This window comes from Zonotrichia albicollis, chromosome 2 (assembly GCF_047830755.1).
Source record: "Zonotrichia albicollis isolate bZonAlb1 chromosome 2, bZonAlb1.hap1, whole genome shotgun sequence".
Taxonomy (NCBI): Eukaryota; Metazoa; Chordata; class Aves; order Passeriformes; family Passerellidae; genus Zonotrichia; species Zonotrichia albicollis.
Window position 1 is genome coordinate 48,806,244 of NC_133820.1, and position 13,461 is coordinate 48,819,704.

A 13,461-nucleotide genomic window follows, 5' to 3' on the forward strand; every position below is an offset into this window, starting at 1 on the left:
TTCAGTGCCTAGTCCCATGGTGCTTCATTAACCTAATTTTCAAGTGCTTCAAAAACCAATTAACTGATCCAAGGGCTCTCCCAAAGATGCCTTATGCCCAAAGGTGCCTTGGCCAAATTAATCTTTCTAAGAATACCAGAAGACATGTTCATTCTTCAGCCTAATTAACACTGCCTTGGTTTCATCATCCACAGGTGACTGGTGGAGGAGTAACAAATACAGGCACAATGCACAGGTCCAGGATGAGGAAGGGAAGTAAACTGCAGGGCAGAAGTAAAACCTCCCACCCTGAGCATTTCCAAATTTATGTTCCCTATATACTATAGAGGAAAACTGGGGATTCCAGAATGGTTTATACAACTGTCACTAAGCTGATGGCAACTTGTCATAAATCTGAGTTTAACTTGACAATGTGATGGAGTCACAATGCTCAGAGTATCATAAGCAGGGCTTCTGCACAGCAGGGTCAGACTGCATACAGTAATATAAAGTAGGAGACAGGACAAATATCACAAATACAGGCTTTTTAATTTTTTTTTTTTCTTCTGGCTGGTAATTTGCAGGGGTTTTTTGTCTCTTAGAAAGTGTCAAAGTTGTATTATTGGTGTATTGCTTTTTGAAGGCAACACTTCTCCTTTCCACACTAGCCCTCTAGTGTCCTTGTATCAAGATTTCCTGGCAGGATAGGTTCTACAGATGAGGCAAGAGAAAGTTCAAAGTCTGGAATTCATCCTAGGTTCAGGTTTTAGCTGCATCAGCAAGTAGCATGGCTCAATAGGAGCAGTCCTGTCGAATGCACAGTCCTTGTGCTGCTGCTGAGTACAGACTGCCTGTACTGTATGTGGACATGGGTGCAACACAACTTCAGACTTCTTGTGTTAAACATCAGCTGTGTCCCCAGCAGGCACACGAGTAAGGGTGCTGAGGATGAAAATCCAAGCAGAGCTGGTGAGGTCACCTCTGCAGGCAAAGTTCTACTCTGTTCACAGCCCTAAAGGTACAGTCTGATCCCAAATGTGATGACTGAACTGAATAAAGAGGTTTTTCCAAAATCATACCGTGATAATTTTAAGAGGTGAAAGAAAAGACACCAGCAAAATCAAAAGTAGACAAAAAGTTTCAGCCCTGTCCTCAAAGTGGCAGCTGGGTGCACCCACTCTCTTTGGGGCTGTGCCTCCCTAAAATGGAAGGAAACATAGGGCATGGAGATACATGGTAATCAACCCACCTTCACAGGGGCACGCATCTCTCTGAAGAGTCTTTATAGCCTGTCAGAGTGTGTTAGGTATTGGAGTAAAATGTTTCTTAAAATGTATCTTTTAAAACATTGGCTTTTACATTTCTTCCCCCTCAGCTTTGCCCTGCTGGTGTTGCCAGCTCTGGTGTGTGGGTTGTGGAGGATGGCATGGCATGGCACAGTGTGAGAAATCCATGGCAAACTGAGTGTGGAAGCCATTGCTCTGCGTTCTCACTGCCCTTTGTAGTATATTAAAAGAACTGTGTGTCCAGGTGGCTAAAAAAACCAATGGCATCCTGGCCTGCATCAGTAATAGCGTGGCCAGCAGGAAAGGGAAGTGATCATCTCTCTGTACTCAAACCTTGAATCCTGTGTCCACTTCTGTGTCACTCAATACAAGAAGGACATTCCAGTATCCAGAGCAGGGCAATGAAGTTGGTGAAGGCTCTGGAGTGCATGTCCTATGAGGAACAGCTGAGGGAGCTGGGTGTTCAGCCTGGAGAAAAGGAGGCTCAGGGGTGACCTTATCACTCTCTACAACTCCCTGAAAGGAGGCTGAAGCCAGGTAGGGATCAGCAACTTCTCCCAGGCTACCAAGAACAGAACAAGAGGACATAACTTCAAGCTGTGTCTGAGGAGATTCAGTGAGGACATTTAAAAAAAGGTTCTTTACACAAAGGGTGATTAGACACTGGAATGATTCCAAGGAGGTGGTGCAGTCACCGTCCTTGGAGGTGTTAAAGGAAGGACTGGATGTGGCACTTGGTGCCATGGTCTTGTTGATGTGTTGGTCTTTGATCGTAGGTTGGACTCGATGACCTCAGAGGTGTTTTCCAGCCTATTTGATTCTGTGGTTCTGTGATACACGGGGCGGCAGGATGCCCGGCAGAGGGGCGGTGGGCAGCCCGGAGCGGCCGCCAGCGCTCAGGCACAGCTCACCCAGCGGGCCGGGCCTGCCGGCGGGAGGGCCTCACCCCGGGCGGGACGGGGCGGAACGGGGCGGGGAGAGCGGAGCCGGGCCGGCCGGGCTCAGGCCTGGGCACTGCGGGCGGCGAGGCGGCCGGGCCGGCAGCCATGTGGACGTCGCTCGGTGCCCGCTCGGAGTCGGCCGGCCCCAGGGCAGCCAGCGGCCGCCTCTGGGCCGTCGTCCTGGGAGCCGCGGCGGGTTTCTTCCTCCTCGGGTTCCTCATCGGTACAGTGCGGACTAACCCTCCTTCGCATCGGGGGCTCGTCCAGCCGGCGAACGCGGCTCGGAGCCGGGGTTGGGGGGGAGCGGGCGGGTTTGCAGCGCCCGGGAGTTTGTGCCGAGGGTGGCCGAGGTGAGTCCGTGCTCAGCCGAGCGATGCCACCTGCCCTTCACAGCGGGCCGGTGCTGTCACTGAGCCTCTCTGGGATGTCCAGCCTCTCCGCAGGAGAAGGGAGTTTGTGTCTTTGGCTTGTTTTTCTATTCACTTTTTGTTCAAGTAAATAGGAGTAAAATAGTGGGCAAGAAAAAGGGGCGCTGGGTTTGTGAGGAGGGGACAAAAGACGTACCCCTCGACCCTGCTGCTTTGAAACAGCACCAGCTGCAGGCAGAGAGGCAGGGAGGTAAACAGGGGGCTGGAGGGGCATGGATAGGAAGGGAAAAATAGTCTCAGTGTCTCACCTGCTCCTGGTCCCAAGCAGGCAGGACTTAGGGTTGCTGCTGCAAGAGATTCCCCATCCCTACCTTGCTTTTGGTTCACATCTGAATCATGATGAGCTTACAAAAGGAAAGAAAACAAAGGGGCCACTTGTATTTTGCAATGCCATTTGGTATGTACTTGGGATTGCTGCCATTGGGAAGCCCCGACTGAATTCCTCTCTCATGTGGAGCCTTTCACTGTGCCAGTAATCAGTGCCTCACTGGTGCCAACTTGTTACCCTCTTGAACCCACAGGTTTGTCATTCACAGTACCCGTGTGGCTGCTGCTGCACATACACAGAATGTGTCCAGTCTGACTTGAAAACAGATGTCAGGAACACTTCTCTTTATAGCCAGCTGTTCCTCTCATCACTTACTCTGGTAGTGCTTGCTCAGAAAAGGAAGGATTCCAGAAAGAAGCCAGACAGAGCAGAGAGTGAGAAAGGAGTTACAAGACATCTGTTCCTTACAAAGTGTGCCTGTGTTTTTGTGCATTTTATGTAAAGCTGCTGCCTTATTATTGAGGTAACTGTATGACTGACAGCATGACGTTCTGGTGCTCAAGGATGATAGATAAATCTCCTTAGCATCTACAGGAGAATAACTGATGAATAAATGTAAGGTAGTATTTTATATCACTCAACATCTACCGAGACAAATCTTCTCTTACCATTTATGGGACTAACACCACCATCACTTTGCAGCCTGCATTAGGTTGTAGCTACTTGTATGTGCTGAAAGGAAAACAGTTCTGAAATGTAAAACAGTGAAAATCTTGTGGTGACACCAAAGAGAAGCGGTGTGTGTCATGAGAATATTGCTCTGATGTTTTTACTTTGGTATTTTCATGTGTTGTACAGGCTGGTTTGCAAAACCTACAGATCAGAAGACATCTCTGAGTAATCATGAGGACATGAGGACAGCATTTATGGCTGAAATGAAAGCGGAAAACATCAAGCAGTTTCTTTAGTAAGCAGTGTGTAGACTAATCAGTTCAGACAAGAAAAAAAAAATTAAGTGGGAGCCAGCCCAGTGACCACAGAATCATAGAATTGGTTGGAAGGGACATTAAAGCTCCTTTGGTTCTAAACACCTTTCACTAGACCAGGTTGCTCTGTCCAACCTGGCGTTGAGCACTTCCAGGGATGGGGCATCCACAGCTTCTCTGGACAACCTGTGTCAGTGCCTCATCACTCTCAAAGTAAAGAATTACTTTCTAATATCCAATCTTTAACTGACCTCTTTCAGTTTAGAGCCATTGTCCTTCCTTATGTCACTACATGCCCTTGAAAAAGGTCCTTCTCCACCTTCTTGTAAGCCCCCCTTCAGATACTGGAAAATGCTATAGAGTCTCAGAGCCTGCTCCAGGCTGAATGGCCCTAAATCTCAGCATTTCTTCTCAGGAGAGATGCTCCAGCCCTCTGATCATTTTCATGGCCTCCTCTGGGACTTATTCCATCAAGGTCTTGTCCTTCGTGTGTTGAGTCTCAGAGCTGAGCACAGCACTGCAGCTGGGGTCTCATGAAGCAGAGTAGAGGGACAGAATCACCTCTCTGACTTGTTGGTCATGCTTAAAACAATTCAAAAAAATGGAACATTACAATATCAATACTTTAAAGTTACTAAAATTTAATCTATGTAATAAATATTTCTGTTTTAGTAACTTAGAAGCTTTAACTAATGGATTATTTTTCTCTTTGGAGTGTAGTGTTTGTTAAAATTTTATATTTATTCCAGTCAATAATAGGCCACAAGTCATAGTTTATTGATGGGAATTTACTTTCAGTGTAAAGAAAGAGCATCAGCTATTGTAGGAATAATCAACAAATTTGGATTTGCCTCATACTCCCAGTCTGATTACATAACATGGAGTTGTGCAAAACTAAATTACTAAAATACTATTTTCAGTTTATAGGATTGTAGCAATCCCGCTGCTTCCATTTTAGGTGTATTTGCCATGAACAAATAATTGTACATAAATTAGCTCAAAAGTATGGTCTCTACTAGCTCATGTACTGGGATATAATATACACATTCAAAACCAAAGGTTTAGGAGTTTTTAGAGTCTTAACCTGTGTTTTGGAGTTTGCAAAGTCAGCTGTTGTTAAACAGCTCTGTGAAAGGACCTTCCTGCCCTTTGAACTACCTGTCTCCATGTAAGTAGAAAGCATTGTACCTCATTTACTGTCATGTGGCCAGTCCTGCAGTGAAATACAGCAGATGCTTAGTCACTGCTCAGAACTACCAGTACAGGCAGTCAGCTGAGAAGAGAAAAATGAAGAAAATCACAATGTTCAGTTAAATGGGAGTGTAATACAGGAAAATGTTATTGCATAAATCAATTTCTAATGAAAATGTGATACTTAAACATTTTTAACTCCTTTAGAAAACAACCATTTTTACAAATAGCATGTAAGTGTGCTCTTGGTTCAGTATATGTCATCCAGAAGATGATACTGTCACTGTAACAGTGACTTTTAGTACAGTATTCGATTTAGGCATGATCAGAGGAACATGGTTTTATCCACCAGCATTTGGCTGCTAAGGATTTTGTCTAGTTTGGAGAAAAGGAGGTTGAGGGGCAGCCTCATTGCTTCCTACAGCTTCCTAAAGGAGGGGACGTGGCAAAAGAGGTGAGCGTATTTTCTCCCGAGTATCCAGTGATAGGATGCATAGGAATAGTTCAAAGCTGCACCAGAGAAAGTTCAGACTGGACATGAGGAAGAATTTTTTTACCAAGAGGATGTTCAGACTTGAAACAGACATTCTAGAGAGGTCAATGACCCAAGCTTGTCAGTGTTCAAGAGACATTTGGACAATGCCCTTAATAACATGCTTTAACTTGGTCAGCCCTGAATTGGTCAGGCAGTGGGGCTAGATGATTGTTGTACATCCCTTACAAGCAAACATTTCTATTTCTATTTCTATTTCTATTTCTATTTCTATTTCTATTTCTATTTCTATTTCTATTTCTATTTCTATTTCTATTTCTATTTCTATTTCTATTCTATATATATAGTTCTTTCAAAGTAGATTTCTTTGTTGGATTTGGTCTTATTTGAACTCCAAAATTTAAGTTTTTCCTAATCTCACACCCCTTCATAATCAAAGATACAATTTCCTTCATTAACATCAGCTGGTGCCACACATGTTTCTTTGGCATGTTAATGGCATGGTCATATGATAGAATGAGGACATCATGATGACAGCCTCATTCAACTGAGGGTTTTTTCAACTGGCTTCACAACTGGGCTTTCACAATGGTCTGGACTGGACAATTTTTTTTTTTCCAGACAATGGGCTGTTCATTTTTTATGCTCTCTTTCACTGTTTGTTATTCATGCTGGCATGACTTTTAAGTCACAAATTGTTGAGTTTTTCTGTTCCTTGTTTATATAGTACTCAAAACTCACTCTCTTTTACTTGCCAACAAGACACACTCGGAGTGAACTTTCAGATAAACCAGTATTCGTGCCAAAATGAATTAAAATTGTGTGATTCAAGAAGAACATCTAGTTAATTACAAGTAAGGACCAGAGAAATTATGCATGTTTCTAAATTGAATACACAAAAATAATTGTGCTCAGTTCTTTTATCACTTCACAATGATAAGGTCTTACTGTGCATAGGAGTGCATGGACCTACTATAGCTTAGAAGACAAGGAGTAAAGAAAGGACAAGACCCCATAGCTGGTGTCATCACACCATTCTTGCTAAATCATGCTGCAAGCTGTGCTAAATCAGGACAGCCTGAAACCCTTGATCTCAGTTATGTTTACAGCATAACAATACATAGACGCAGAGAAGTCTTGGTCCTAATTTAGCCTGAGTATATCTGATTATCCCTATGAGGCTGATTTCCAGCTAGGCTAAGAGGAGTTCTGATTATGACCTTCAGTGCCTGACCCTGCTTATTTCTCCCTTTTCTCTAGCAATTTTACACGGCTTCCTCACCTAGCAGGAACAAAGGAAAATATGCATCTGGCACAGCAAATCCAAGCTGAGTGGAAGAAATTTGGTTTGGATTCGGTTCAGTTGGTTCATTATGATGTCTTACTCTCCTACCCTGATGACACTAAGCCCAACTACATCTCAATAATTGATGAGCATGGCAATGAGGTACCTGAACAACCAGTTTTTCCAACCAGGGAGCAAAATCACTTTCATACACCTGGGAAGGCTGTGAGGGAAAACTGTCCTCTGTACTTAATGGTACTGGGCCTGGTAGCCCATGGAAATCAGGGATTCCAGTTTGCTTTTATATTTTGCATCTTTGTTTCATAATAAGTGAATTTCATGTGTTAGGAATACTAATATTTCCCCTGATTCATACAGCATCCTGACATATGGATTAAAAACAATTAGGTAAGAGAATTACTTGATGTTAGTCAATAGTTTGCAAATTACTGTATTGTTTAAAAAGAGGAAAGAAATCCTGGTCAGCACCATTCTTTGCATTGATTCATTATATAGTACCAATGATTCAGCTAAATTCAGTTTCTAGAAGATTAGAATTTAGGTCTCAAGATGTGCTATCACAAAAGGAATGTGTTCATTCTCTGTGTGATAGCACATAGAAGCTTCAGAGATGATCAGAATGCAAGCATTTTTACCACTGTGATCTAACCTGTTCTTATCTGCTGTACCCAGACCACTTCAGGGAGCCCTGTATTCATTTATGCCGGATTCTCTGTGAAGAGTGGAGATGGGATTTGTAAATTCACACCTTGAGCATGCCTACTTTAAAGGATGCCCAGTGCCTGCTAAAATTTTGGCCACTTCTTAGGTAGAATTCTGAAACCAGAGTCTTCCAGATTGCAAATGCTTGTGAAATGTTCTTGTGAATAGAAAGTATTCCTTTTTCACATTGCCTTGTTTACCTTATTCCTTTTTTCTTTTCCTATTAGGTTTTCAACACATCATTGTCTGAGCCTCCTCCTCCGGGATATGAAGCTGTTGCAGATGTGGTGCCACCCTACAATGCCTTTTCAGCCCAAGGAGTGCCTGAGGTAAGATAGTAGAATGCTACATAGTAAAAGAAATAGAGGTTGGAACAGAAGCAGAGACAGAAATAGAAATAATAGAAATTGAAAAGATGGAATACCACAGTGTACTGTACCGTAGCAGAGAATATCAGAGAGCAATACAGAATAATTTGAACTTCCTTAGGCTTTAGTTCAAAACCCACTTTATCACTAGTAGGAAAGATGACCTAGCTCCAATGTTCTTGGGATCATTGTGATGAAGCAGCGTTCAAATTGAGCAGTCATATAGGTGTTTAATATTTTCCTCTAGTTTGTCTGAGCTGGATTTTTTTTTTTTCCTTAAAAACTGTGGTAATAAATCTTTAATATCAGCTGCTGCAGTAAACCCCCCCAGACATTCCTGTAACTATGCACCGTTGTTTCCCATCTTGGTGAACAAATAGACTGTTACATTTACCCGGCCAAATGAACAATCTCACTTTTGAAAATGCTGCTTGTCCAAGGCTCACACTGACAGGTATAGCTGCACACTGTTGAGTATGCTTGAAAAGCTTTTACTGACATTTCTAGCTGGTGATAGAGGTGTTGCTGTGATCTGAATTTAACAGTAATTCTTCCTGTCTTGTTATACAGATGGTATCAGCTGATGGGCTTTCTTTGATAAAGCTGGCCTGTGTAGCAGGAGTTTTCTGTTCTGTGATCATTAGGGTTTCAGTTAATAGTTTGTAAGATTAGAATTTCTTGGTGTTGTTCTCAATATTTTTCTTTTCTATATGTAGAATAATTTAGGTTGACAGAACCCTGGTCCAGGGTGTGCTTTAAAGTTCCATCTAGAAAGATGCTAATGCTTTTACTCACACAGCTCAGTATTATATCAGTCAGGTACTTTGTGATGTTTGTTAATAAGCTGTTCAAATCCAGAAAACAAAAGGAATACTGTGTGTATTTGCCTCAGACACTCAAAGAAAGCTGGAGAACCAGGCAGATAATCTGTACCCTAGGACATAAGAGCTTTGAGTGTTCCAAGAATTGCAGTGGGAATTTTGGAACATAGTGTAAGATAAAATTAATGGGTTTTGACCTTTTATCATAGCATATCACCCAAGAAAGATAGAACAACATCACTGCTTTGTTTGGTTTGATGAGATGTGAAGAAATGATGAAAAGTTTAAAAAGCTTCTTCTTCCTTCTTTAGGAAATTGTTTTATTTTAATTAAATATAAAAACTTTGTTTCAAATGGAAACAATACCTAAAGACAAGATTGTCATTTCAAAATCTGATGCTTATTTTCACCTTATAACATAAGAGTTTGACAACACCTCTAGTGCTTTTAGCAGTGGCATTCTCCAGCGAGCTGTCTGCATCAGTACTGCAAAAAGCACAGGAAGGGAGTGTGTATAAATCTCCTCAGTGGGAATACTCAGTAGGGCCAAAGCTCTTCTGAGTTCTTGATGGCCAAGGATTCTATGTTAAAAGCCATTATTATCTTATTAGATCACACACTCCTTTCAGCGTGCTCTTTGACATTATTGTTTCAAATCCTGCCTCTTTCTCTCAGGGTGAGTTGGTGTATGTGAATTATGGCCGCACCGAGGACTTCTTTACATTAGAACGTGACATGGGAATTAACTGCACAGGAAAGATTGTTATTGCCAGATATGGGAAGATCTTCAGAGGAAATAAGGTAATCCCTGTGAATAAAAGCATTGCTGCCCTTCTCAGTGTTACTCCTACTTCAACTCTTCTGCCCTTCAGTATTTTCAAGAGACTGAAACACTTCCCCAAGGTGTTCTGGAGATTTATAGTAACAGAGTTTCCATAGACCTGTGTTCAAAGATGAATCTTTAGTATTTCTAGGATAAAAGTAAATCAGTTGGAAAATGTTCCATATTTTAATAAATTGTTCCAAAATATCACTAATGGAGTGTCATGCACTCTAATTCTGAACTAGATTGTTCTTCCCTATTGGATCAGTTGTTCTTTACTATGTGTATACTGTGTTTCTTTTTAATGGTTTCTGTACACCAGAGAGAGTCTATAGCTATATGAAAGTTATTTTAAATTCTGTATTTGGTTATTCAACATCTCTGTCATATCTATCATATAAATTTATATTTAAACTACAGTTTTCACAGGCTTCCACAACATAACAGGAAAGGACATAATCCTGTACATACTTCAGGCATACACTCAAGTTATTTTCTTAAAAGAGATGTAAGAGCATTTGGTTCTTGTTCAACAACTATTTTGACCCTAATTTGAGCAGGACTATAATTTGTATTTGTCAGTTTCCTAAGGGTGTCAGGCACTGAATTCACTGGATGCCAGTTTTTATTATATGCTGTTGATTAATCTTGTGTGAAGCTTTTAAATAGATAATTCACTGGTTTACATACATATAATATTCACCAGTGAGAAGTGGTATATAACTTATATTCTGGGTCAGACAATATTTTCACTAAATTGTTTACCGCTCCTCAAGATACTATCTGAATGGAAAAAACTTAAAAATTGAAGAAAGTATTACTGTCTGTGGATCTTTCCTTAGAATGAAACACAAATATCTTAGAGCTACTAATATCTAGAGAGGCAGTTTTCCTGTGGTTTGGAAATTCTATGCCCTCCCCTCATTTCATTCCCCTCACACAAAGGGATATGCTCAGTCTTGCAATATTATTTCTAATGACTGCTTATATACTGAAGAATTTGGTAGCCTATATAAAATCTGGAGAACTGTACTGAAACTTTTTAAACTTCCTAATGGTGTGCAAAAATAGGGTAGAAGATGAAGGGAGGTACTGTAGTTCCTAAAAAAAAAAAAAAGAAATGGAAAAAAAGCTATGATATTTCTGAGTTAAAATGCCCAAATTTGAAACTGTTGAGGATTAGTTGTCACTCTGTCACTATCCATCACTGTCATATCTAGTAGCAAACCAGATTGGGATGTCAGAATGATATATATTATGCAATAATAAAGTCACACAAGAACACTTTTAAAACAGCATGCGGGTCAGTCCTTCTGCCATAATGAGCCTAAAATGTGGGCTTCCTGGAGTTAGTGTTGTTCACAGCCAAAGGCAGTTTCAAGCTCTCCAATTATAATTTTCCTGTATAGACCAGACCCTGAGATCCATTCAGAGATCATTTAAGTAAACAAGGTAAGTACAGGACTACCTGAAAGATACTGTTGCATTAATGTGATACAGTTTTTTCTGTTCATGCTGTGTACATTTCAATAGTCAGCTGATTGTTCTGATCTGGATGACAGAATGCAAACTCAGGTTATGTAGCAGTAATGTGGAGAATGTTTTCCATGTTACTGGTGTTATCTGCTAACAAAAAGTCCAAGCAAGAGCAAACTTTTTACTTGCATATAAAACCTGATATCTGTATATATATGTTTCAGAAAATTAGGAGACAGTTGTTGACTTATCCCAAGCACTGTAAAAGATCCTGAGGAAAAATCGCTGTAATTTATACTTTGTTTTGCCCCTTGAACTCTGGAGTCAAGCTGTAAAGGACTGGATAGGGACTGGAGATGTGCTTTACAGGTGAAGAATGCTGAATTGGCAGGTGCCAAGGGAATTATTCTGTACTCTGACCCTGCTGACTACTGTGCACCTGGAGTAGATCCTTATCCAAACGGCTGGGACCTTCCAGGTGGAGGAGCCCAGCGTGGGAATGTATTAAACCTGAATGGAGCAGGGGATCCTCTGACTCCAGGTTATCCTGCAAAAGGTGAGTGACTCTAGAGAAGGCATTCTCTGAGGGTCTGGTACCAAGGAAGGACAGAGGATGTTTTCTCCCTTATAACAGCACACTTCCTTTCTTAGTCTTTGTTGCTAAAAGGCAGCTTTGGGTTTCACTGCAGTAGGCCACTTCTGTAAATGGCGCATGAGAGAAAGTGAGAGGATATTAGGGGAGCCCTAGAGTACTGATGTGTATTAATCACCTTCACCTTATGCTTCTTCAGCTGCTTGAGTTGTGCCTGTTTCATTTAGCACTAAACCAGATCATTTTGATGGAAACTCATTAAGAACTATTTATGCCAGCACTTGGGCCAGCATATCTGAGAGAGGCAATCACGTCAAGAAAGGCAGTCCCTAAGTGATGGGCAGTGTTGTCTCTAGGCAGCAGAACTTGAGCTGGAAGGGGATACATGTTCAAAACAGCAGCATGGCAGAGCAGACCAGGAAGAAAATTTCTGGTTCCTCATGCCTAGAGTCAGTGATCACACAGATGAATCCCTGGCTCCCTCAATCACAAAGGGTTCCTGTGAATATTGTATTAAGGAGGAAACTATTGCGTATATGCTTTTGTCCATGAAGATTAAGATTTGCAAAAAAAAAAATTATTTGTATTTGAGCTTTGTCAGAACAAAACCTAGATTTTGATTTGTACACATAAACAGCAATCCAGAATATTCAGTAGTCCAGTGTATAAGCTTTTATCTGCATCTCTTTATCAACTGGCAAAGGTTTTTAGTTCCCAGCTGAATGTTCCAAGCATGACACTGTGGGCTCCTTCTTTGCTGTTGTTCTTCATGTGTAGCTTAGTCTGAACTTCTTTCCCATGAAGAGAAATATTTCTATGTAAAAGTATTTCAACTCAAAAAAAAAGTTAAAAAAAAAAAAAAGAACAAATAATTTTAAAATTTCCAGCCATCTTCGTATGCATGCCTGCAGACACTATGGGGGGAACCTTGATTAGTGTCTCTGAAAGTATGTTGGTAAAACACAAAGAATGAAATTACTGGGAATATGTCAGCTCAGCTTCTGGGAAAGTGAAATGATTATTCCTGACTCCAGTGTTAAGGCTATGCTAAGAATTGTACAGCTTCCTTCTGAGACTTGTAAATATGAAAATATCTGTATCTGTCTTTTGCTTTCAGAATACATGTACCGATTAGACAAAAGCAGTGGTGTAGGTCTCCCAAAAATTCCAGTTCATCCTATTGGCTATCATGATGCAGAATCATTACTGCGGTACGTGCATGGGAGACATGAGGCATTTTTAGCAGATTGTTTTTTGGAAGTTATAAGAGCATTTGAAAAGAGAGTCAAATGACTTTTGCACTCTGCTTCTCCTGTAGCTGTTGAATTAATATGTTTGTTTCTTATTAGGACCTCTGTAGGAGGTAAGTGTGGTATCTGTTTTTACATATGAGGTATGTGCAGAGTTGTCTGGAAATGGTCATTTGTAATATGGACTAATATGTCTCCAAGTTTTCTTTTCTTTTAAACTTTATAGTTATCTCTGTTATCAGAATTACTGCTCATAATTATAAAAATATAGATAAAAAAAACTCTTTTATCCACTGCCAACTAGTAGTGATAGAGCAGATTACTGTGTATAAATTTGATGTAACCAGATATTTCTGTTCAATAAGTATTAAATAATACTAGAACTTGGTTTTGATAATTATGAATAAAACCTAAATCCTTTAAAAATACTGGGTCCTTGTTTTCACTTTTGTCTTGAGAAGTCATAGCATCTAGTTATTCCTGCTATCATATTTTTATATGATTTACAATTTACTCAGCGCCCGAACACGTGTTGAAGTTCTTCTGTGGAC

At 40.9% G+C, this 13,461-nt stretch overlaps 1 protein-coding gene across 5 annotated transcripts in view; it reads left to right on the forward strand.

Annotated features, from left to right (window-relative positions):
* The first annotated feature begins 2,240 nt into the window (after positions 1-2,240).
* The window catches only part of LOC102066126 (putative N-acetylated-alpha-linked acidic dipeptidase), a 28,637-nt gene continuing 17,416 nt past the window's right edge, over positions 2,241-13,461 (forward strand). For 2 of the 5 annotated variants that reach the window (XR_012578990.1, XM_074535118.1), the window contains exons 1-7: positions 2,241-2,429; positions 3,761-3,869; positions 6,833-7,019; positions 7,808-7,909; positions 9,445-9,570; positions 11,438-11,624; positions 12,778-12,871. Coding sequence is in view for 3 of the 5 variants with exons in the window: in XM_074535118.1 (XP_074391219.1) it covers positions 2,312-2,429; positions 3,761-3,869; positions 6,833-7,019; positions 7,808-7,909; positions 9,445-9,570; positions 11,438-11,624; positions 12,778-12,871 (923 nt within the window). In the remaining 2 variants the exon portion in view is untranslated. The other 3 variants (XM_074535119.1, XM_074535120.1, XM_074535121.1) reach the window with 3 other exon arrangements.